This window comes from Heloderma suspectum, chromosome 2 (assembly GCF_057233095.1).
Source record: "Heloderma suspectum isolate Gila_16-S chromosome 2, 16-S_ref, whole genome shotgun sequence".
Taxonomy (NCBI): domain Eukaryota; kingdom Metazoa; phylum Chordata; class Lepidosauria; order Squamata; family Helodermatidae; genus Heloderma; species Heloderma suspectum.
The window spans coordinates 124596714-124621780 of record NC_139459.1 but is presented as its reverse complement, the minus strand read 5'-3'; the positions used below and the strand labels follow the sequence as shown (position 1 = coordinate 124621780).

General features: G+C 42.2%; 2 protein-coding genes across 7 annotated transcripts in view; one reads left to right on the top strand and one right to left on the bottom strand.

Annotated features, from left to right (window-relative positions):
- Positions 1-12495, top strand: part of ECPAS (Ecm29 proteasome adaptor and scaffold) — an 85507-nt gene extending 73012 nt beyond the window's left edge. For all 6 annotated transcript variants that reach the window (XM_084834675.1, XM_084834673.1, XM_084834679.1 and 3 more), the window contains 7 exons: positions 2343-2386; positions 3976-4168; positions 6409-6553; positions 7949-8054; positions 9484-9572; positions 10805-10876; positions 12208-12495. In XM_084834675.1, coding sequence (XP_084690801.1) covers positions 2343-2386; positions 3976-4168; positions 6409-6553; positions 7949-8054; positions 9484-9572; positions 10805-10876; positions 12208-12347 — 789 coding nt within the window. In that variant the 3' untranslated portion in view covers positions 12348-12495. The remainder of the gene's footprint in view (positions 1-2342; positions 2387-3975; positions 4169-6408; positions 6554-7948; positions 8055-9483; positions 9573-10804; positions 10877-12207) is intronic.
- A 5411-nt stretch (positions 12496-17906) lies between these two features.
- The window catches only part of SMC2 (structural maintenance of chromosomes 2), a 30113-nt gene continuing 22952 nt past the window's right edge, over positions 17907-25067 (bottom strand). Inside the window, exons 22-25 of the mRNA XM_084834680.1 lie at positions 24243-24359; positions 23783-23943; positions 20979-21126; positions 17907-18897 (exon numbers count right to left, since the gene is read on the bottom strand). Coding sequence (XP_084690806.1) covers positions 18706-18897; positions 20979-21126; positions 23783-23943; positions 24243-24359 — 618 coding nt within the window. The 3' untranslated portion in view covers positions 17907-18705. The remainder of the gene's footprint in view (positions 18898-20978; positions 21127-23782; positions 23944-24242; positions 24360-25067) is intronic.

Below are 25067 nucleotides of genomic sequence, written 5' to 3'. Positions count from 1 at the left end.
AGCGGAGAGGTCCACCCTCAGAAGGGGAAATCTGACCTAGGATCCCTCCTCCTGGCCCCTGCAGAACATTTCACATTGCTCACCTCCCCAACATCAGGAGAGGAAGAAAGGGGGCAAACAAAGGGTGTGGCGTGGGTGGGCCATGAGAGGTTTTGGATCCACATCCCCAACACAAGAGGAAATTTATGCCAGCTCACTGGGGGAATTATCCCCCTTCCCGTTGAAAAAAGAAGGAAGGGAGGAGAATCATAGAATGTGATTGAGGGTTAGAAGCTTGCTTTTTTAAAATATAAAAATGAAAGCTAGTATCCTAGGAACGCTGGGTTCTGTGCCCCGTAGCAGATTGTATGAAGTCACACTCATAGAATCATAGAATAGTAGGGTTGGAAGGGGCCTATAAGACCATTGGGTCCAGGAATCCAAGTCAGGATATCATGGGGCACTTTGTCGAAAGCTTTGCTGAAGTTGAGGGATATTATGTCCACAGCATTCCCACAGTCCGCATGGGATGTTACCTGATCAAAAAATGAGATCAGATTTGTCTGGCAGGATTTGTTCTTGACAAATCCATGTTGGCTTCAAGTAATCACTGCATTGTTTTCAAGGTGCTTACAGGTGGATTGCTGTATAAACTGCTCCAGAATTTTCCCAGGGATTGATGTCAGACTGATTGGTCTGTAGTTCCCAGGTTCCTCCTTTTTGCCCTTTTGGAAGATAGGGACAACATTAGCCCTCCTCCAGTCATCTGGCACTTCACCCGTCCTCCATGATTTCTCAAAGAGAATAGTGGTTCTGAGAGTTCTTCTGCCAGTTCCTTGATTACTGTAGGGTGCAGTTCATCTGGCCCTGGAGTTCTGAACTCATTCAAAGTAATTAGGTGTTCGTTCACCATATGCCTATCAATCTCAGTCTGCAAACCTGCCCCTTCAGCCTGTACTTTGCCTTTGCCAGGGGGGTCATAGACCCTCTTTTGGGAGGAGACTGAGCCAAAGTATGAATTGAGCACTTCTGCCTTTGTCATCTGTTATCATTTTGCCATCCTTATTTAATAGTTGAACCACTATTTCTTTCCTCTGTCTTTTACTATGCATGTATCTGAAGAAAGCCTTTTTGTTGCTTTTAGCATCCCTCGCTAACCTCGCTCGTTCTCAGCTTTAGCCTTCCTGACACCATCCCTGCAATTCTGTGCTACCTGTCTGCACTCTTCCTTTGTAGCTTGGCCTTCCTTCCACTTCCTATGTGTGTCCTTCTTTGTTTTCAGGCCATCTCTAAGCTTTTTGTGAAGCCACATTGGCTTCTTCTGTTGTCTTCCATCTTTTCTTCTTGTTGGAATTGTTTGTAATTGTGCCTTGAGAATTTCCTTTTTTAAAAGCTCCCACCCATCTTGGATTCCTTTTCTCAGTAGAGTCGCTTGCCATGGGACCTTCCTGATCATTGTTCTGAGTTTATTAAAATTAGCTTTCCTGAAATCCAGGGTATGCGTTTGGCTACACTCAGCTTTTGCTTCCTTTGGAACCAAGAACTTGAGTAGAACATAGTCACTTTCCCCAAGAGTTCCCTTAACTTCTACTTTATCCACTAAGTCATCTCTGTTGGTTAGGATCAAGTCAAGGATAACTGATCCTCTAGTCCCTTCCTCCACTTTCTGTAGGAGGAAGTTATCAGCAACACAAGTCAGGAATTTCTTGGAGGGGCCATGTTTTGCAGAATTTGTCTCCCAACAAATATTGGGGAAATTGAAATCCCCCATTATTACTACATCACGCTTCCACCACTCCTCCCTCACTTCTGCCCTGCTGGCATGTGCCTGGCAAGGCTTAGGATATGTTGGAGAATCTGACATTGGAGTGCTCCAAATCTAAATGTAGGATTGTCCTGTGAATGTGTTTTGACATGTTTTGAGCCAAGACCTGTATATGTACATTCAGGAAGTGTGAAAGTCAGTGGATAACTATTTTCTGATCTTCACATTAGTTTGGGAGTGCAGATTAGGTCAATTCATATTGGAATTTGCCAAGATCAAATTCCACAAACTTCCCTTTTTGTAGTAGTGTTTTTCAAAGAATGGTCCCTGAGATCTGTAGTTGTCCATGGAGCCATATGCTATGGTCTGCAAAGAGTCATTGACAGATTAGACAGTTTTAAGGCTGGAGGCAGACAATAGCTTTGTGCCTGGAATTAAAATGTGCTGGAAAACATCTTGCTGTTATATGGACATAGGATCTGAAAGATACTGCAGTTTCTGCCAGATCCAGATTAGTTAAAAATCTAGTACTTTTTCACACTGTAGTAATCTCATGCTAAAACTCTTCTCATGTCTTGTTTTGCAATAACATATTTAGGAGGAGTTACTGAAAGCTATTGCCAGTGTCGTCTGTTCGTGCAGGTAAAAAAAGTTATCTTCTGGTTCTGAAACTTTTTAACTCTGCCAACAATGCTATTCTTATATTGGGTGGGGTTACATTTCTTTTGTTATTCCTTATGAAGAACTGGAGGGATGCTATCTGGGTATCATCACAATCTCTGCTCAGCCTGAGACCATTGCCTCTTTTTATTGTGAGAATGGATTAGGAGATTTCTGGTTTCTGATGGCATGAAAAGTCTCAGATTGGGGGAGAAGACAGTACTGTAGTTGTTACATAAAAGGAATGAATGAGTTAGATCAGCCTTCCTCAACCTGGTGCCCCCCAGGTGTTTTGCACTACAGCTTCTAGGATTCCTGATGATTGGCCGTGCTGGCTGGGGCTGATGGGAGTGAAGGCCAAAGCATCTGGAGGGTGCCAGGTTGGGGAAGACTGAGTTAGCTGTAGTACGTGGAGAAGAAAGTTCAAGAGAGAGTGCTGAGAAACGTAAGGCTATGGGGAAGGAAGGAATCTAGGTGTAAAACACCTCATGATATATGGATAAGGCTCCTGTACACTGATCTGGAAGAAAGCTTCATTGAATATTGCTGAATTCAGTTCTGAATAAACATGCATAGGATTGCATTGTAAATCGTCTGTTGAAAGGTAATGTTATAATAGTCAACTTGGTTACACTAGCAAATGTCAGTTGAAGTAAGTAAAACTACTCTAGAGTAAGTGGCTTGAGGATTATGAAATATGTTAAAACATTTCCTAAAAAAATGCAATGGTGTGTTTAGAAGCAAAACTGTTGTAACGTCTTTCTTTATAAAATTGTGCTGCTGTAGCTACAGTTACAGTGTATCCTTAGCATGTATGTGTTAGTGTGGCAAGTCTTGGGATCATTTATGCTTTTGAAAATAAAATTAAACAAGGGGAACTTGCACAAAATGTTGTCGTGTGGAATGCTCCTGTTTGGGGTGCCTCCAGCCAGCCATACCCTTCTCTGAGATACTCCATTGTATTCTCCCTATCACATGATTTTCCAGTCCCCCCCCCCCAGCCCAGTTCTCCAGTAGACACTAGTGTTAAATGGTCACTGAACATACTCAGTCCTTATGGGTTATTTTTCAGATTTCCCTTATTAGTTTTTTTTTTAGAGCAAACCGTGGGGTTCCCCCAAACCTACTGATTGGCACTTGGAGAATGAGTTCCGTATTAGTATATATGATGCAAAGATGGGGAAAGGGATCTGGCAAAAAGGACAGAGAGATGCTGGAAGTGCATGTATGTATGTATGTGTTGTATAGTGTAAGTATCAAGTGCAGAAGCTTGTACTTGGTAGAAAGTAAATAACCAAGTCCCAGAGGCTTCTAGATGAAAGGGGAACAATATATAGCTTTTAAGCATTTATATGAGCTACTTTTCCAAACACAGCTTACAACATACAAAACAACCATCAGATAAAATAAACAAGAAAAACATCTACAGAGTCTACCAGATTATAAGTAATAACAAACAAACAGGCATATAAATTTCCTAAATAAAGAGTGGCCTGAGCTGTGAACTTGATAAGATGAGCAGGTGGGCATATAGTGACCCAGTCTCCCCTACTTGTCCTTGATGTTTTCAGCACGGAGCTGTACAAGTCTGTGCCTGACCAGCCCAGTGTTGATGACGTCCTGCAGGCCATGCTTAAGGAGTGTCGCAAAGAGAACCTCAGGTACAAGATCGTGGCACTCCGGTGCACGGCTGATGTGCTGAAGGCCACACAGGAAAATCGGTTCCAGGAACTGACGGACATCATCTTTCCAATAATAAAGAAGGTGAACGTTCACTCCTTTTTCTTTTGGAATACACCACTAATAATGAACAATGATACTATGTAACATTTATATAGCTCTGTAGAATATTCAGAATGGTTCAGACACATTCTCAGCAATCCTTATCACAGCTCAGTATTATTATCCACATCTTACAGATGGGGTGGGGTGCTGAAGTTGAGAGGTAAGTTGTTTGCCTGATAACGTCACCTATTGAATTCATTTCACAAGCACAATTTTTACTGGGGACTTTCTGGTTCTGCTCACTCTCTTCACTACAGTGCACTAGCTCTCACTCGCTCTGGCCAAAAGGAGAACCAGCAAACCTTAATCTTTAGAGATTTTCATCTCTTTGTCCTTCTGTGAGAACTAAATTGAGGTATAGGGGTATGTTTTACCCTTTCTCCTTGGATGTCCTTTGCAAATGGGTTGCAAGTCATGCACACAGATCAAATAGTAGCACTCAGATCAGGCAGACCCATAGCCCTCCAGCCTCTCCAGTCTGTTTGCTTGCCTCAGACAGGACACACAAGTTTCCTTTATGGTCCAAGAGCCACAGAGGTCACTGTTAGTTATTCTGGAAACTTCTCCCTCCTGTCCATATACTTCAGGAAAAGGGGCAGGTGGCTGCTGGTGCTCCCTTGAGCAGTGAAGCTATTTGCAGTATCCTTTATGGCTCTGGGTAAACAAGTGTACACATGCTCACCTCTCCCTCTCTCCCATACTCGTACCCCCCCCACACAGACACACCCGTCTCTCTCTCAGTAGATAGGTAGATGCATGCACGTCCACACCCACCCACACAGAGTATGTTGCATATGGACCAATGTCCATTCAGAGTCTTGAATCACCATATATAGTTTAGTTCCTCAAAGCTGTGGTTTGATCTGGTGCTACAGCTTTGAGGAACTCTCCCTTATATAGTTTGGAGGACAATGAACAGGATGAGGGTAGGGGTGCCAAAGTGTAAGACAAATTTATTTAAGTGGGGGTTGTTGGCTGCCGACAATATATTATGTGACTGTGGAGAAATCCAAGACCCAGTGCATCTGATGGTGTGTCGATTACTGCCCGAGTCTTGTACTGTTGACAATCTGCAGCAAGGTAATGACAAAGCTGTGGTGGTGGCTACATTTTGGCAGAGCAAAGTTTGATCTGGATACAAAATAAATAAAAATTCCTCAGACACTAAGAAATGTTATCCAACAACCAAAGCACAGAGCTGCAGCTCCATATGGAAATTGCTTTGTATCTCTGAGGTTGTGTCTAGACAAACAGTTTGCCCCCAGTTCAGGCCCCCACACTGAACTTTGGAGCTACAGTAACAGAAACGTAACTCACTATATTACACACGCATGTGTGCGTACACACATACATATGCACGCGCACACACTCCATATTATATTCATAGACAAAAAAGCAAATTGTGGAATCATTCTCAGTTGTCCAGGGGACAATCTCTGCATCTGGGATAGCAAGTAGTCAGAAGACAAGTTTCCTGCCTCCTAAACCTTCCCTGTCTTTTGAGGTGGACACTTGGTCTTGATAGCGATCCATGGGGTTCTACTTTCCTGTCTCTTCCCCCCCCCCCCATTTCATCTTTTAGCTTTCCATCTCTTTCACAGGCTCCCTCCTCTTCATCTCCCTAGGGAGGGTTTTGAGACAGTAGGCATGGTTTGTGTGAGGGGAAAGGCCTTGGGGCCTCTCTTTGTGGTGCTAATATTGCCTGTCTGACTCTGCAGGCTGGGAAAATGTGAGACAAGGCAGAAGGGCCCTGGGATGCAATGATTTGGCCCTTGTTCGCCTCTTCACAAATACACACCCCAACACCAGCTGGGAGTTGTTGTTTCTGAATGGTTGATGTAAGATTACCCCTCTCCTTTTGTCTTCTTTTTTAAGAGGCTTAAAAAAATAATGCAGGAAACAACAATCAAGACTATCAATTGATTTTCCTTTCATTCACCATTGGATGAAAACCTTTCTTTTTGCTAAGGTGTTAACTAGGTTTGCCGAGTTTTATTGTCTTAGTTTTTAAGCTGCTGTTTGTTCAATTTAATCAGGATAGGTTTTTTTTTAGTCAGGATATATTTATATTTTATTGCTCATTAGCCTCATATATTAAACAGCAATTTAATATATGAGCTGGAATGTTTGAACTGTTGTGGAAAGAGAAGTGTAAAGGCTAACCCACTTTTTTTATCTCTCTTCTCTTCCAAACTTCACACCTTCTGGTACCACTGCAGAATTGTCCTGAGAACATGGGAGTAAGCTCGCCACAGAATGAAGAGGAGGATGAGAATGAAAATGAGAAGGAACTCCAGATGGAATCTCTCCTCTGTGCCTTTGAGAGTTTGGGCAAAGCATGGCCTAGAAACCAAGAAACACAGCGTAGGTTTAATCCAGTAAACCCAGTGGCATTTTATCTTTAATACAAAGGGTGCTTCCAGCTGAGGCTTTGATCATGTCATCACCCTGCCTCATTCACTGAATTTTACAGGGGGTCCAGAAAATGACATCTTCCACTTGTAACCCTCCCATGTCTTCTCAGAGCTTCTTCTGCCTGTTGTCTTAATACAGAAAATCTGTTAAGGAGAAAAAGATGGAATAGCTGCACAGTGCCTTCTAATTGGTAGCAGTAGGAGCTCTTTGTCTGGAAGCCCCAAAGCTTCTCTCTCTAGGAAATCAAAGGAAGGGGAGAACATTGAGAATACTCAATTAAAATGTTACAATAATGTGTGAATAACAAAATTGATAACATAGTACAATAATTGTTTAATCAGTGAAAAATTATAGTATTAGAACATGATTATATATTCATACAATTAATATAGTTGTTCCATTTATTTAAAAAATGGCGATTGCTAGCAAAAATCCATTTTAATTTAATCTGTTTCTGCGTTTCTGCGTTTGTGCTTATTTGGAATTTGATAGTTGAAGTGAGAGGAGCTTGCATTTGCAGCACTCTTTGCTGTAATGATCAGAAAGGATTGGCCTTTTGAAGAAACTAAATCTTGATTTGAGAACTTTTTGGATAGATACTTTTATTCCTAAGTTTCACACAGACCCCCATCTGCATTGTAGAGCGCCATCTGCATCTGGCTATTGTGGGACGATAGTTATTCTGATTAGACTTATACAGATGAGAAGTGTTTAATGATGTAGGTGGGGGTGGATTTTTGGGGGGGTAAAATTTAGGAGCCAGCTTCCATTTGGGGGGCAGGGACAGAGAGAGGAGGAGGAAGACCTAAGTCTTTCAGGTGAGAGGTGAGATCCTGTCCTTGGCAGCTGTGTTCCCATCTCTTTCCTCACTGCCCACCATTTTCTTCTAAGCAGTGCTTAATTGAGAGGTTGCCAGGCTGAAGCCCACCTGGAAATGGTGGCTCCTGACTTGGGAGCCCTTCTTCCAGTGAGTGGCTGCTTGAAAGAGATGAGAGACTAAGGCAGCCTTCCCCAAGTTGCTGCCCCCAGATGTTTTGGACTAACTCCCATCAGTCCCAGTCAGTGTGACCAATGGTCAAGAATGCTGTGAGTTGCGGTCCAAAAATTCTGGAGGGCACCAAGCTGGGGAAGGTTGGACCAAAGAGTGAGAGGAGGCAGAAGGGCCAACCAGGTCTCACTTGCAGAAGTAGAAATGGGAGGAGGAAAGGTGCAACGATCACTGGTTTAGGTGCCAGTGCCCCTGGATTTTTGAACCCCTGTTGATCATGTATCAAGAATCAGATGAAGCGGGGACTGTTGACATCTGTCTTATTATCTTGGCTCTCTTGAAAATTTGTTTTTCAGGCTGCTATCGACAAGAGCTGTGCAAGCTAATGTGTGAGCGGTTGAAACTCAGTACCTGGAAAGTGCAGCTTGGAGTACTCCAGGCTATGAAGGCTTATTTTCAAGGGTAACTTTACTGTGGATGCTAGAGCTGCTGTTTGGTGCCTTTCTTCTGTGACATTTTGTGTGTTATATGCAGTTGTGACAAATCCCACAATTGCATGGCCTTTGCCTTTGTGAGGGCATTGTTTGCTGAGGAGGGCAGGCAGCCAAGCAGTAACTTACCAACGTGTCTTTGTAAAGATTCGGTAGGCCAGTCATTTGTACCCTGCCCAATTGTGAAGAGAATTTTCGCTTCTGTCTCTCATTAGACATTTGGAGAAGGAGACGGTTGGTAAAATGAGCTAGTCAGTTGGACTAGTTAAATGGGAAATAAATTATCAACTTTGGCTAGATCTCTTTGGCTAGATCTCTTTGGCTAGATCACTAGCCCCAGGGGTGATCATAACTGAATGATGTTAAGTGGGGCATAACTGTGCCTTTTTCCTTTTGTGACCCTTGACCTCCGAGTGGTCTGACCTGTTAGTTAATTTGATGTTCTTTGTAACTGTGAATTTTCAATTAGGCAATAACATTTTGTAAATAAATAAATAACACCACTTGATGGTACAGTATAGTTAAACAGCTTCCTAAATTATTGCATGAACACCATGGTAAGTTGTCATTTGGTAAAATGGCCATCTGTAAGTGGTACTTATATCTGGGATCAGATCCACTCATGTAGTGAATTCCACCTCCGTAGTCCTTATGTGCTACTGGCTTGAGCCCAAACTGACTCCCCCCCCCCCATCTGTTTCCATTGCTAGGGCTAGTGTAGGCTATGCAGCTTTTCAGGGGTATTAAAAGAGAAAAAGGTTCCTGCTGGTTCCAGAGACACTTCCTTCTGTTTATTTGTATTTAAACTATTTCTTGGCTGCCTTTCAGGGCAGAAGTCCTCCCAAGGTGGCTGACAGCACTTCCTATGTTTCCTCCCATTTAGTGCTGTAGCTCTAAATAGGGAGCATAAGCAGCTTCCATTCCAATATTATCTAACAGGCAACCTTTTTGCCATTAATGGCTGCATATGGTGATGGGCGGTGGATCGGGGGTGATGCACATTGCATACACACAGACAGACACACCCACACTTCCCCAATTTCATTGTGTGGGCATAGGAAAGTTAAAAACTCCCCTCTCTTCATCTCCCCCCCCCCCCCCCGCAGCTGATTGGTGCTCGTAATAGCTCGGGTGGAGGAGTTGCACAGTTATGATGGGGAGGGTGACATGCAGGGATGACTGTCCCTACACCCCCCTTCCCATCATATTTGTGCTTCGCACAGCCTGCCAAATAGCTGAATGGCGGGCTTCAGTTTGGCAGCAGCATCTTGGGCATGCACATGGGCTACTCAGAAGGCCTCTAATGGTCATGGGTCACCCATGTTTGACCTAAGAGAACAGCATATAGCACCGTGCTCCCTTTGACAAGAGTGTAATACTGCTGTTCTTCAATTTGGCAGGTTGCTCTTGCTTGAAGCAGAACACTCAGACCCTGAGGCTTTGACAAGAATACTCTTGGAAACCTGTTCCTCTATCACTCATTCTCTAGGTAAGTATCATTTCAGTGGTGTGTTCTCTTAGGCCACCCATTTTAAAGTTTAAATGACCAGAGGAAGGGAATGGAGTACTTTTAAAATTTACCATATCCATCTGTATTGAGCCTCTCTTAGAGACAGATGCGTGGGCTGAATGAAGTATTAGCCTGATGCAGGGCTAATCTGTGTTTCTGTCTTGCCAGCTGAGATTATTATTACGTTTATATCCTGCCCTTTTCCTCTTGCAAGGAACCCAAGGTGGCTTACATGGTCTTCCTCTCCATTTTATCCTCACAACAACCTTGTGAGGGTAGGTTAGGCTGAAAGTCAGTGACTGGCCCAAAGTCACCCAGTGAGCTTTGTGGCTGAGTGGGGACTAGAACCCCGATCTCGCAAGTCCCAGTCCAACACTTTAACCTCTGTACCACACCAACTCTCAGATGGTCAAGATTCCCTAATTCTAGTTATCCAAGGGATTGTTCGGAACTGCAATTTATCTCCTCAAATAAACAAAGTATGCTAAGGGCCAGTTCATGCAGCCAGCTGACTGAGCATTATCATGGGTTCAATGGGAGAGGGATCAGTGCTTGCATTTATCCATACTGCATCTTTAAGGCATTTTGTTGTCCAGGCACCCCGCCCATGGGATCAAATGTGGCAAGACTTGATTTTGCTCAGTCTAGCCCTGTTCTTGAATGGGTGGGGAAGGGTTGTGCACATGTAGCCTATGGGTAGAGTACTCACCCCAGCTCCCGGAAAGCCTAGGAGCTATTCTGCAGGTTATACAAAATAAAGTGCAAGGCTGAAGTGATTAGAGTACTTCAATGCAGCTGTGGAGAGAGGAAAAGACTCATTTTTTAGGAGTCCATGTTTTAAAAAACCTCTTAAACTCGTGGTGTGGAGGAACGTGTGTACCTGTTTCCCTCCATCATGGAATGACTATCTTCAGCTGGGTGAGTATATGAACTGGACCTTAGAAATCACATAAATGTGAGACTCTTGTTCATGCTCTGATTACTGGATCTGTCATACACAAGTTCATCTCTGGCTGTTGTTATTTTATTACTGTTGTCCTCATAACTTTGCCAGAATTGGGGCTAAGAGAAAGTAAATGCGGAGGTTGCTCAGATTCTGTGAGCTGCTTAAACTGTATATGCAGCCTTCATGTTAGCATCCCAAGCATAAAACTACATTTTTGTTCATATCGTTTATTTTCAGCTTTAAATATAACATTTCTTTCCCTTAGAGAATAGAAGCTACACTTCCATAAGAACTGAAGCCTTGTCAGTGATAGAAGTGCTGCTCACAAAACTTGAAGGTAAATGTCCTGTTTTTGGAAATTTTGATCAAGATTAGCCCCAAAGGGTTGAATATTTTACAATTGTTTTAGATATGTTTGTGCTGTGAGCGCTATCTGTTTTCTGGTCTGACATGAATGGTTTTTATACTTTATATAATGTACTTAAATGGTTTTTAATGTTTGTGAACTGCCCAGAAAGCTTTGGCTATGGGGTGGTATAGAAATATAGTGAATGAATGAAGAATGCTGCACTGTTTGACTCTAGGCTGATTATTAGGAATAATGGTTATAGATTTATGGGGAAGGAACTGTCCTTTTTGGTTTGAAGGACTGTTTGGGTCAGGCTGGTTCCTACTCTGTATTGAGGAAGCCCAGTTTCTGTGCAGAAACTAAATAGGATTCACATCAGTTGTTTATTTGGCATAAACATACTTGCTTTTAAATGCTTCAGGATAGCAACTTTTGAGATGTTTGAAAGCAAAATTTATTTTTTCTTAAAGCATGGAAGAAATAGGCAAGTGATAGGTAGTAGGAGTGTTTGGGCAGGGAGGAATCACAACAGAAAGCTTTGGAAAAGGAACTTGGGGCACATAAGCCCTTCTCTCTGAACTTCTGCATTCTTTCCTAGGCATTGATTGCCTTGTATGGTTTCCAAAATACCTCTGGACATGCTGGCAAACACCTCTGGAGATAAAAGGGTAGAAGTAAATTTGGGTGCCCCTGGTCCACCACTCCCACGTTTCTGGCCTTCACTTGGCTAAAACACATTGGGTTACCTATGTACCTGCTTCAAAGTCTACCCGACACCTTACTTATTTCAGGATTGAACTATCACAATGTGTTCTGTATATGGGGCTAGCTTTTAATAGTGTTCAGAATCCGCTAATGGCCCAGAAGGCAGTGAACCTAGGCTGTGGACAGGCACTGCCCGAAGGACCATAACACTCTGGTCGTGAAGAAGCCACACTGGTTGCCAGTTTGTTTCTGGGCACAGTGCAGAATGTCAGTCCTAACCTTTTAAAGCCCTGAATGGCCTGGACTCTGGATGGAGTGCTTTTTCCCATATTTGATCTCTGCATTGTCCTTGAAGTCATCTGGAGAGATCCTGTTGCAAGATCTCCTGTCATCCAAAGTCCAGTGGGTAGTTCCCAGGGCCATCTGCCTACTTGTTGCTATGCAGTGGTCCAGAGCACGTTGACATGTTTTCTTAAATTGTACTTGAACCTGTAAGTTTATGATGGATTTTAATTGTTGTAAGCCACCTTGAGAGCCAAGATTTGGCTGAAAAGTCAGGTAAAAACGTATGACATAAAAATCATATTGGCTTTCTATTCCCTTTCTCTATCTAGAGTCCAAACAGTGGGAAAGCCTGAGCACAGAAAGCAGAGAACTCCTCATTGGGTCATTAACAGCCCTGACTCTGGATAGCAGGCCTGAGCTACAAGAAAAAGCATCTTTGTTAAAGAAAACCTTAGAAAACCTTGATTGAATTGAAAACCAACCAAGTGCCATGCGAAACAAAGCAAGCAAAAATTAAAGTGCACAGTGAGCTCTTGAATACACAGAAGGAAAGTAAAAGATGACTTTGTAGCATGCATCATTCCTTGGCTAAAATAAAGAACACCTTGAATTCTGTTCCCCATTAATTTTCTTTTCTTTTCTTTAACCATTTCAAACAGTATGCAGGCCTTGAAAGTATTAAACAAGCACCCTCAAATACATAATGAACTCTTGGGAAATTGTTCTGGTCTGTGTGTGAATAAGGAGGGAAAGAAGCACCTTATTGGTAAATTAGACTAGGCAAAATTTTTAGTGTATACATGAGAACAACCCTTGTAAAATAATTTATGGAGGTATTCATGGGAGCATTGGAGAGCAAACACCTTTCATGTGGAGTAATTATTACTTGGTGTTATATTGGTAGCACATGGGGTCCCATTCGAAGGATGAAAGGAACTAATAATAATATGAAGAGGTCAGCCTCTCTGTTGGTTTAGTCTGACCTCCATTTGAAATCCCCTGGGTGTGTGCTGGTTGTTCTGAGTCACATACTGCCACTTCATCTGTTGTAAAAATGGAGTAAATATGAAGATTTGGGCAAATCCATGCCTTCCTGCATTAAAAGGTGTGCACCATCCCACATAAGAATGCACACTGGAAAGCACTTTAATTAGCTGCCTGGAAACAAAGGGGCATATGGAGACTGGTCTAAAAAAATAAGAAAGAGAAATGCAGCACTGCTCTTCCCCCAAAGTTGTTTTGCATGACAGTCGTAGCAAAGCTCACGTCTAAAATATGTTTTTTGAGCGTGTTCTACATTTCCCAAGAAAGATTTCATAGTAGACTTCCCTCTTCTGGTTTGTAACTCCTCTCTTGCTTTTGAAAACTGTAACAGTTTAATATTATTGGAATTATGCAGTTAATAACATTATCAGCCACAGCATCTTCTGGTTTCTAGGATTTTGATTTGCACCATAAGACTTGACATTACATCCATTAACACGGAGTAAAAATGCAATTGTGTTAAATAGCCCTGTTACCCTGTCCTTTTTTTCCTTAGTTGCAAAAGCATAAAAAGTGACATTTACTCCAATTTTAATAAAGATTTCCTAGTGAAGTTAATTTTTTAGTTCATATAACTTCACAACCATGAATTTCAGCAAGACTTGGAAGGTTTGTCCTAATACATATGCAGAAGAAAGTACAGTGTAGGAATTGGTGTTCTACCTGCTAATAGAGGGATGGGCAGCTTGAGGCCCTCCAGATGTTTTAGCCAACAATTCCCATCAACCCTAGCAAACATAGCCAATGCTGAGGGATCATGGGAGTTTTAGGTCAAAACATCTGGAGGACCACAAGTTGCCCACCCCAAGACAATCTGTGATGTTCTTGCATGTAAGGTGTTGTCTGTAGCATATCTCACATGAAGATCTGTATAGCAGGTAGTCTGTTGATTCCAACATGAAACTGCTTCTGTATAAGAATTTTGCAATGTATAAAACTGTCCTCTGGAACAGATGATACACTTCGGGCCTGTTCCCACAGTTGGCGGCCCCCACCAAATTCCCTGTGGCATCATGCAGGGCCACCAGTGGGCTCATAGTTATACAGCCCAGTGTCTCTGCAAGGGGGCTGCATAAGCAGCTGCCGCAATAAACCCTTTCCTAAGTTGTTCGGTCATGCAAATTCTGGCAGATGCATTAGTGGCTGTCACGTAGAGATGATGGTTTGGACAAGTGGTGCAGCCGTGCATGCTTCCTGAGATGATTGGGTGGGGCCTCCAGCTGTTTGAACCAGCCCATTTGGGGGAGATTTAATGTGTTTGACAGGAAAGGGATTTTTAGGGTTGCTTCAAACTTACTGCTGTCCAGAATTCCTGAATGTGTAGCGGGGCATAATGTAGATTCCTGTATCCTGAATTACATGTTACCTCAAGGTGGTGGCGGTGGTGGTATGCATGTTCCTGATGTCCTACCACATTTTCAGGGCTGCTGGCATGTTATGAACCAGCCCTTAGAACTCAATTGAGAAATCGTGGCTGGTATGTGTGTGTTGTCAGACTCTGCCTGTATGTTAAAAGCCTTTGTCTTCTACCTAGCATCCGTGATTAAGGAAATGTGAGGTGCTGTAAGCTGGTCTAAAAGATTTTAAATGTATTACAGAAAGCTGCTTGTTGTTTATGTTTTGTTTTGAGTTTGCCAAGCACATCTGTAAAACTGAATGTTTGTAGGCATAAGATCTGTGCATAACTTTTAACAAGTTCCCAATTTTGTCCTACAGGAAGATTTTTAATTTTGTATGAAGCAGAAATGTCGAGTGTTGCTTTTTTTTCTTTTTGCAACAGTCGTTTTGAGTGGTTATAGAACCCGCGACAACATATACTAAATGTGCTAGGTCTCTGATATGACTCTTCAGCAAGGGCTGCAGTATTTTGAGATGGGATCTAAAGTTTGAGTTTGGAGCAGCTGCTGTAGTAGATATTTCCAAATGGAAATTTATATTAACTGTACTGAAGACTTTAAAAATTCCAGACTAAAAACAACAATAAGAACTACCTGGAATGTGCAAGTTTGATGAATAGCTTCTCTGAATATCCTTTTTTCTTCCAAATTTAGATTCTGAACTTCTCAAACAAAACATGTGCCTCTATGAGAAACCTACCTGCAAAAAATTGACTTAGAGGTCAGATACCCGTCCCTCTTTTAAATTTGTTGACTTGATCGGAAAAAAGTGGCCTTTGGAGAGTTATGTTTTCCTCTGAAAACAATTGCACTATAAAATACTGTTGCCCAAATATGGGCGCTTGTGCTGCTGTTAAATGCTGCTTTGTATACCTGGATTGAAGTGTGTAAATTTGACACTATAGCACCCCACTGACTTTACAAACCGTTCTCTGTTGAAAGATTTCTAATGTTGCAAGAAAGGTCTCCATTAAATTCACTACATTGAATTTCTGTATCTGGATGTCAAGTATGTAAATGGATTGACTGAAAGAAACCTTCCCCCATAAAGGGTAACAATTAAATAAAGGAGCATGACCTCTTCTTGGATATAACTGGTAATTCTCTGTTGGTGGTAGAAGGTATACAGAGTGGGTTATCTCCTCCCGCTCGCTTTTGAGGCAAGGCTGTTCAAATGTTAGTCTGGAAGGAACACCCTCCCAGTTTTGGCCCTCTTGCTCGAGACAGAATATCGTATAGAGCTGTCCATGAAGGCCTTCGCTGCCAAACTCCTGCAGGTCAGGCAAGTTCTCCCTCTGTCCCCATCATTTAGTTAGGATGGGAAGAGAGCTGGCCTTTTTATCCTCCATGCCAGTGAAAATCACTATGCCAAGTGACTGAGCCCTAAGCGGGGAAATGTCAACACTAGACCCTATTAGGCTTCCCACTCAAAATATTTATTCCAAAGTCTGTTTCTTGGTTTTGAAGCTTTATCATTGGTACTCCTTGCATATGTGCAATTACCATATGGGGACACAAGCCTGTATCTTCAGGAAGTTCCCCTATGTGCAAACATGCATATTGTGATGTATAAAATATTTTTTGCACCCCACTAACTTTTCTTTTTTAGCCAGAAGAACTGTTTGTGTCATTTCGAGAGGTAGACAGTCTTGGATTTCTTTTTGCAGAAGGGAGGGGTAGGGGCAGAATTTGCTACAAGAAAAAAGTGAAACTTAACTCTTCACATATTATTCATATTAACAGATACACAATTCAAGCGGTTGAGATAGGAAAGTGAGAAACTTCATCTGAGTGGCAGCTAGTAAATACATTCATAGCTACTAGTAAGTAGCTAAAAACAGCTGCTGAATTTGCCCACTGAGGATCGACGTGCAGATGTAAAGATAATCACATCAGGAAAGCACACCACCACTTTCAAGCATGTTTTATTCCTAAGGCTAATATCAGCAGTAAAGCCCAAGATCACTGCCTCATAAACCAACATCTCAACTCCATAGTCTGGAGTGTTGAATTTTGATACCTTTTGAGATATACTAATCTAGCAAAATGACTCTGGCTTACAGATGAAGACTTGCAGCCTTCAGGTTAGAATTGTTCTTAGCTATGTCTCCAAAAAGACATCAAGCCTAATCCTTGCTTGATTTATTTAGGTATCTTTGGCTTGTTCTACATAGCAGAATGTGGAGGAAGAGGAAGACAGCATCACTTTGAACTGCATACGGGAACATGTTCTACCACCACAGCTCATTCTGCTGCATGTATTGATGTAGCATATCAGGAATCAATAATTGCTGAACCCCAAGCTTCTGTAGCAGGAACTCGCTCATCTTACTGTACTTTAGACCCTCACCTTGTTTTTAAAGAGCTACTTAACACGTTTTCTTTGGAGATGCCCCCCCCCCCCCCCGTCCCAATCCCACCCTGAAAAGACCAGCTATGGAGATTGCTTGATTTACCATGTGCATTCAGAAGACTCCTATCTAGAAAGGAGATGGAGCTCTTTCCCTAGAAACGTTAGAGTGATGCCCCTGTTCAGGGACAGGCTGTCTACTTAAGGGTATTTTAATAGTTACCAGATCTATAGGAACTGCCACTTCTCCTTTGAGCATCATGGCAACAAGCAGAAAAGCTTTGTGAAATGTGGAAGGTAGGACTTGACATCTGGGAGGAACATTTTGTCTTTCCAAAGGGCCACCTTGTTTACATCTAGCTGTAAAATAAACCTGATACTGGAGCAAAAAATCAGACCTTTCTTAAGATTCAAACCACCTTAAGAGGGTGGAAACCCAAGTGAGTAAGAATTAAGTGGTAAAGGCGCCTCCAGTAGTGGCAGACTACCTGTAAGTGCAGTAATCGCAGAAATGGTTCATGTCTGACTTGGGGTTCTCTGTAAGAGGCTGTACTCGCCCTAAAAGGTGCTGTGAACCAGCCCCTCCACTTGAGGGCTTTGTTCATTCAGTACAGTGTGTGCAATTGTGGCTGCTTGAACAAGTGTAACTCCAGTTTCAGTCCATGTCTAGGGATACTGCTCCTACGTAGGGGTGCTAGCTCACACCAGCAGAAAATCCAACCACCAAAGTTTAGTAAGTGGAAAATGGAGCTTGTTGGAGAAATGTGTGGAGACCAAATTGCCTACTTGGGCCACATAATCCCAGCTTTGCCGAGCTAAAGTTGAAAGCTGAAGCGTGAAAGGCAAAAAGTAAGTTCTCTCCTCAGCCTCACTAGGACTAATAAAATTTTCTTTGGAAAAGTCAGGCTCAAAGTCACAGTAGCATTTCATTTCAATAGAGAGGCCCTACCATTGCCAGTCTTCCAAGCTTAGTACAAAGCATACATCCCAGCTCCCCTTTTTTGCTTTCCATTATAATGAAAGCAACTCTTCCAACTCCACAGGGTTTGTCTCAGCAATCCTGTCCAGTCCTTTAAGCAGCTTCATCTCCTTGAAGAGCTAGTCCTGACTTATAAGCCCCATCTTACTGAGATATCCACAAAAAGAATTTCAGGTAAGGCACCAAGCCATCACAGAAACGTAGACATCCTCTTTACCAATTGCTACAGTAAAGGCAGGAAGAGCAAAATACACCATTGTGTTTCAACTGATTTAGTAGATGAGCATTTCATGACATCACACAACACAAAAGTAAAGCTGCATATAAAGTTTACTTAAAAAGCAAGAGAAGATAGAGCCATGAGTCAGCCAGTGCTGCACATTCTCTGTTATATTCTTATGCTTACCCAGTCCTTTTAGATGCCTGCTGGGGAGCACAACCCTTCTGTGCTTCATTCCCATCTTGCCATAAGTTATTACTGGAGCATTATCCTGCCATGTGTTTGCATTCCTAAACACATATCCTTAAAGGATTAACACTGCAGTAGGAATACTGCCCCATGGAAGCAGAACTCCATTAAATAGTTTGTCTGACTCTGGCCTTCAAATAGAAGGAGGTAAGTTGCATACAGGTTATTTTGCTTATCTTGAATGCAAATGAGTGACTTTTACATTGTTGAAAAGATCTATACCAATCAGTTATCAACAAGAGAAAGAACAGCAAGAATGTTTACAAGTCTCCAAATACAAGATTTTTCTAATCTTTATTAAAAATAATAATTGTGCATTAATAGTTTTATTCTGATGATTTTACTGTATTTTAAGATCTTTCATGCTGATAGGCTGCCAGGACAGAAATTTCAAAACATTTTATTGAAAAAATGGAGAAGATCCAAGAGTTTGGCAGCTGCAGAGAGCAGTAGTCAAGATGCCATTTGAGAGAGTGAAAAGTTAGAATATGGAGTATCATCACTACGAAGTATAGAACAGGTTTGTGTTATAGTCTATATTTTTTAAAGAGAAAAACATCAGCAGGCTACTGTGGTGCAGGAGACTCTTCAAACATCCACCTGTGCTCTTTGCCTCTTCTCCTTCATTTTTTCCTTATCAGCTCTTTGTGGACCAGTCCCACTGTTTCCATTCTGAGCTTGAGCATAACGTGCCACAGTAGAAACACCGTCCACAAACTTGGTCTTGTAGAGTACATTTGCGTTATTGAACATGCCATCCTTCAATGATACCACAATGAACTAGGAACAGGGGAAAAATGCATTGTTAAGCATACACTTGAAACGTGGTCATCTCTTTTCCTGTTATGAAATCAAGCTTGCAGTTGAATAACATTTTCTAACTGCAGGCCTCTTATGAGCAGTTAAAATCGTGACCATTTCAGAGTTTGTTCTCCCCTATTTTATCTGGCTATGAGTTTTGAGGCAGCTAAAAGACTCAAATACAAAAATAAAATGAAATTTTTAAATTTAAAAATATTTTATTACAAAATTTTTATGCCACCGTTCACCAAATTCAGACTTTGGGGTGGTGTACAGTAAAACATCAACATTATAACAGTGCAAGAAACAGCAAATAAAACCACAGAAACATTGCAGAAGCATTGTATATATTTAAAATGTGTGGGTAAATAAAATGTCTTAACCTGGCTACACTGGAACATAGGAAGCTGTTTTATACTGAGTCAGACCATTGGTTGATCTAGCCCAGCAGTGGGCAGAAGGCAGATGTTTTGGACTTCCCAGCATTCCTGACGATTGACCATGCTGGCAGGGGCGTCTGGGAATTGAAGTCCAAAACACCTGGAGAGCTACCTTCTGCCCACTCCTTATCTAGCCCAATATTGTCAACAGTGGTTGGCAGCAGCTCTCCAGTGTTTCAGGCAGGAGTATTTCCTAGCCTTACCTGGAGAAGCCAGGGATTGAAGGATTGAACCTGGGACTTTCTGCATGCACTCTACCACTGAGCTATGGTCCCCTACCCAAGTGTCTAAAAGTGTGTTTTAGGTTAGAACAGAGATTCCTTTAAAATGGTATTATAATATATTGGGTCACTGCCAGACAGAACATTTACATGAATTTAACTGAAAGTGACAGCTTTCTAAGTGCTTCCAGTTTGCTTCTCATTAGCCAATTGAACAAATTTGTCTGTAAACACTGGAGCTATGCAACAGGGTTTTAAGCTACTTGAAGAAAAGGTCTCTTTAGTTCAAGAAGAATGGCTAACACATTTCCTTAGGACCTCAGAAATAAATGCCCTAACTGTACTGCAGTATAGTAGCCAGAACACAGTGTAGTAGCAAGACAATACTGGGGGTTGGATCTGGATCCGTCATTCTGCCAGTAGGATACCACTTGTGGAATGGGATTTCCATATCCTCTCCTCCTGCCTGCAGTGCCCTGTGCACCCTTCACTGATAGGGTTGGTGGACCCTACCAATCGCGGGGCTTGTCTGTCATTAAGTCTTCCCCTCTAACAGCAACCTCGTTGACTGAATGCCTTTCAGTTTAGAAGTGAAAACTGACGAGTCAAGGTTAGCAGTGGCATGACTTAGTTTAATTAACCTAACTGTAATAATTTCTGATAATCCAGAAGAGATAATTGCTCTGCACAAACCTCTAACAGCTAATGTTAAGGCCAGTATCTAACAGTCATTCCAAAACTCAAACAGCACTAGTTGAGCTCCACCGAATCTTTGTTTTGCAAGCGTAATGAACAACCAGTTATGCAACCGTGCTAGCAGAATGACACAGTTGGATACTGCCCTAAGTATTCTGGTGTGTGTGTGTGTGTGTACATGCATCATATGTTAAAAAAAACTCCCTGCATGATATAGGGTGTTTCAAGAGAAACTTAGTATTTTCTCTTTCCTACTATCCAGACCCCACCCCCTCATAGCTATAAAATGGCCCAGTTCAGGGCTTCCAGTCTGCCCCAAAGCCGAGCCCTCTAGTGCTATACAGCATAGCAGTGGGAGGCCTCGGGGAAAGAAAAAAATATGTCCTTTCACCCCTTCTTGCTTCCTGAAATTCCTTCTCTGTCCCTACCAGAGGCCTGAATAACAGTACCAGGCTCCTGTTGCAGCCCAGCTGGAGCCCAGAAGAGCACCACCCTTCTTCTGGGTGGGGGATACAATGCAACATTCTGATGCATGCCCCACTTACTACTACTACTTAAAAAAAAATGTATAAACACACAAGCAACTGATGCAGAGAGGACATGCCCAGGACCATCCAACAAACCCAATGACAAAGCCACAACAAATTCTTCCAAGAAGAAGGTAGCCCCTGTGAGTTACCACTCTTTGTCATTAGCTTCTTACCTGGGAATGTCGGAAGTGGGTTCGAAGCATCTGCCCTATATTCTGGGTGTGGGAGAGATCCAGTGCTGCATCGACCTCATCCAGAATGTAAATTGGGGCAGGCTTGAAAAGAAGCATGGCTAAGATCAAAGACAAAGCTACAAGGGACCTAAAAAAAAGAAAAAAAGCTTTCAGTCTTGACTGTCCTGTTTTTAATAATTGGATGGAGCTTCTAGTTTTCTGGAATAGAAATACAATTTATAGAGGAATAAATTGTGCGAGTTACTATACATTAGAATAGAATAGAATACATTTGAGAGGCATCATCAAGCTGGGCCTTGATAATATTTTTTTAAAATCCTCACGCAAATCCCAACTTCTCTCTTGGGTATGAGTAAGATGGAAAGAAATGGTGGTTCAGCTATTAAATAAGGATGGCAAAATGGTAACAGATGACAAAGAAAAGGCAAAAGTGCTCAATTCCTACTTCAGCTCAGTCTTCTCCCGAAAGAGGGTCTATGACCCCTCCGGCAAAGGTGAAGTACAGGCTGAAGGGGCAGGAGGGCAGCTTGTGATTGTCCGGCATATGGTGAAGGAGCACCTAATTACTTTGAACAAGTTCAGATCTCCAGGGCCAGATAAACTGCATCCTAGAGTAATCAAGGAAGTGGCAGAAGAACTCTCAGAACCGCTGTCTATTCTCTTTGAGAAATCATGGAGGATGGGTGAAGTGCCAGATGACTGGAGGAGGGCTAATGTTGTGCTTACCTTCAGAAAGGGCAAAAAGGAGGAACCTGGGAACTACAGACCAGTCAATCTGACATCAATCCCAGGGAAAATTCTGGAGCAGATGATAAAGCAATCCATCTGCAAGCACCTTGAGAACAATGCAGTGATTACTCGAAGCCAACATGGATTTGTCAAGAACAAATCCTGCCAGACAAACCTGATCTCATTTTTTGATCAGGTCACCTCCCTTGTGGACTGTGGGAATGCTGTGGACATAATATACCTTGACTTCAGCAAAGCTTTCGACAGAGTGCCCCATGATATCCTGATGAGCAAACTAGCTCAAAGTGGGCTAGATGAAACAACTATCAGGTGGATCCACAGTTGGCTACAGAATCGGACTCAAAGAGTGCTGATCAATGGGACCTTCTCAAACTGGAGAGAGGTAATGAGTGGGGTACTGCGGGGCTCAGTCCTGGGCCCAGTGCTCTTCAACATTTTTCTTAATGGCTTGGAGGAGGAGGTGCAGGGAATGCTGATCAAATTTGCAGATGACGCAAAATTGGGTGGGATAGTTAATACCCTGGAAGACACAAACAGAATTCAAAGGGATCTTGATAGGCTGGAGCGCCAGGCAGAAAACAACAGAATGAAATTTAATAGGGATAAATGCCAAGTTCTGCACCTAGGAAAAAGAAACCAAATGCACAGTTACAAGATGGGCAATACTTGGCTCAATACTACAAGCGAGAAGGATCTTGGAATTGTTGTCGATCACAAGCTGAATGTGAGCCAATGTGATGTGGCTGCAAAGAAGGCCAATGCTCTTTTGGGCTGCATTAATAGAAGTATAGTTGCCAAATCACTTGAAGTACTAGTTCCCCTCTACTCAGCACTGGTTAGGCCTCATCTGGAGTACTGTGTCCAGTTCTGGGCACCACTGGAGAGAGTTCAAAGGAGGGCGACAAAGATGATCAGGGGACTGGAAACAAAGCCCTATGAGGAGAGACTGAAAGAACTGGGCATGTTGAGCCTTGAGAAGAGAAGACTGAGGGGAGATATGATAGTGCTCTTCATGTGCTTGAAGGGTTGTCACAGAGAGGAAGGCCAGGATCTCTTCTCGATCATCCCAGAGTGCAGGACACGGAATAATGGGCTCAAGTTACAGGAAGCCAGATTCTGGCTGGAAGGAAAGTTTTTCTGGAAGGAAAAACTTCCGGACTGTTAAAGCAATATGACAATGGAACCAATTACCTAGGGAGGTAGTGGGCTCTCTCACGCTGCAGGCATTCAAGATGAAGCTGGACAGCCATCTTGTCAGGGATTCTTTGACTTGGATTCCTGCATTGAGCAGGGGGCTGGACTCAGTGGTCTTATAGTGAAGAGTGGATTTTAGTTTTAATACGAGTGCATACTCAGTTAATCTTGGTAACAATTGCACCCTCTTTTAAAGGCTTATTATTGCCATTTTAAAACGGGGGTGGGATGAGGCTAATTGCCCAAGGCTACCTGCGAGTTCAGTGAGAATGAGCTGAGATCTGAACCAGGAACACATGCTGTGAATGATTAAGTAATACCATCTTCCCTGCCTCCTCCATGGCTGGTTGTAGTCCAACCCCTCTGGAGAGCACCAGGCTGGGGGAAGGCTGCTGTATATGCACGCCCAGGCTTTTGATGGAAGTTGGGTTGCTGCATCTCGTAAGCCCATATTTATCTGTGTTACTGTTCTTCCCTGTTTTAATTGGTCCATGCTGTAGGATGTTACTGTATTTTATTGGCTTTGTGCCCCACTCTGGAATTATTTTGTAACGAAAAGCCAGTAATAAAACATAACTAAATAAATAATAAATATTCCAGATATCAGAACAAAGAGACTCAGAAAAAATAGTCCACGTTCCATTTGAAGATGGCATATTGCTTCATTGGACTCATGCATTTTAACTAGGTCAGATTCTGCTATGTAGAGCAAAAACGATGGATCTCTCCACACTTAAGAAGAAAGAGAAAAATAATTAAACATAAGCTGGGGAAAAAGCAAATTCAAACCTATGTAGTCTGGTTTTGTGCTATGTTCCCCCCCCCCCCAATACACTAACCTTTGGCCCCCGCTTAATTCAGTTAAGTTTTCCTTCCAGGTGTTTCCCAAGGCAACTTTGAACTCCAGACCATCTAGAACGGTTTGCCCTTCTGGAGGAGACAGCATCGCATTGGCCCCTGGCAGAAGTGTTGAGAAAATTGATCCAAAGTCTTTGTTTACCTAGAAAATTGAACGTCACTGTCACAGTTCCAGAAGTTCTTTCAAATGAGACTTACAGAATGGAATTCAACCTGAATCATGATCTCCATTTCAGTATTTACAGCCATTCCATAGGCAACAAAGCCCTGTTTGTCCATTCAATTCTGTCTGATGAGACATTCGGGCATGTCAAGCATATTTAAAATGGACAAAGTGGTTTATCCTGGCTAACCCACGAAGACAGGCTGATGAAACAAAATCTGTTCTTGAGTCCATACACAAAATAATTTCAGATTAAAGTGTACATAAAGGAGGCTCACCTTTTGCCAGGCAATGTTTAAAGCTTCATTTTTCTTTTGGTCGAGCTCCACAATGGTTGCAAGAATTTTAGACTTGTCATTCTCAACAATTCTTTTCCTCTTCATCAAGTCATTGTACTAGAACAGACAAGATTGAAAGTCATGTAATTTGGCATAGGGCAGATTAAGTTTCAACTGTAAAGTCTGCTGTTAATTGTTTGATGTCCCTGGCTGACCTGCCTGATGTAACAGCAGACCTATCCTGGCAGGTGTGTCACAGACCCTCTAACTGCTGTTGGTTTCATGTTTTCATACCATATGGACTGGGCTTTCTGGGACTGTCATCTTTTTGGTGCCAGGTAAAGACCGCCCTCTACTCCCAGGCATTTAATGGCATATCAAGGGCCATCTATGTCTGTTAGGTATATTAGGGGGGAAAAATTTTTGCTTAATTTTTTTTTGCTGCTTATATCGTTTTAATTTTTTTGTGTTACTTTTTTAGACTGTTTTTATCATGTTGTATTTTTTGTAATGCTGGTGTATTGTTTTATGAATTGTTGTAAACTGCCCAGAAAGCTTCAGCTATCGGGTGATATAGAAATGAAATATTAATAATATTAATAATAAAATAATAGATACCTGCATGCTTTGAGCATCTGGATGTTGCTTGAAGACCTTATAAATGGAATTCTAGTATCTATAAACAACTTTTGGCAACTTAAAGCCCACCATCAATGGAGGTTTGAATGACTCCTAGTTAAGATCATTTCAGCAGGAGACCTTTCACTGGACATGCACAGACTACACTTTCTGTTTATGTGTGCATCTAAACGAAGGGTGCAGAGT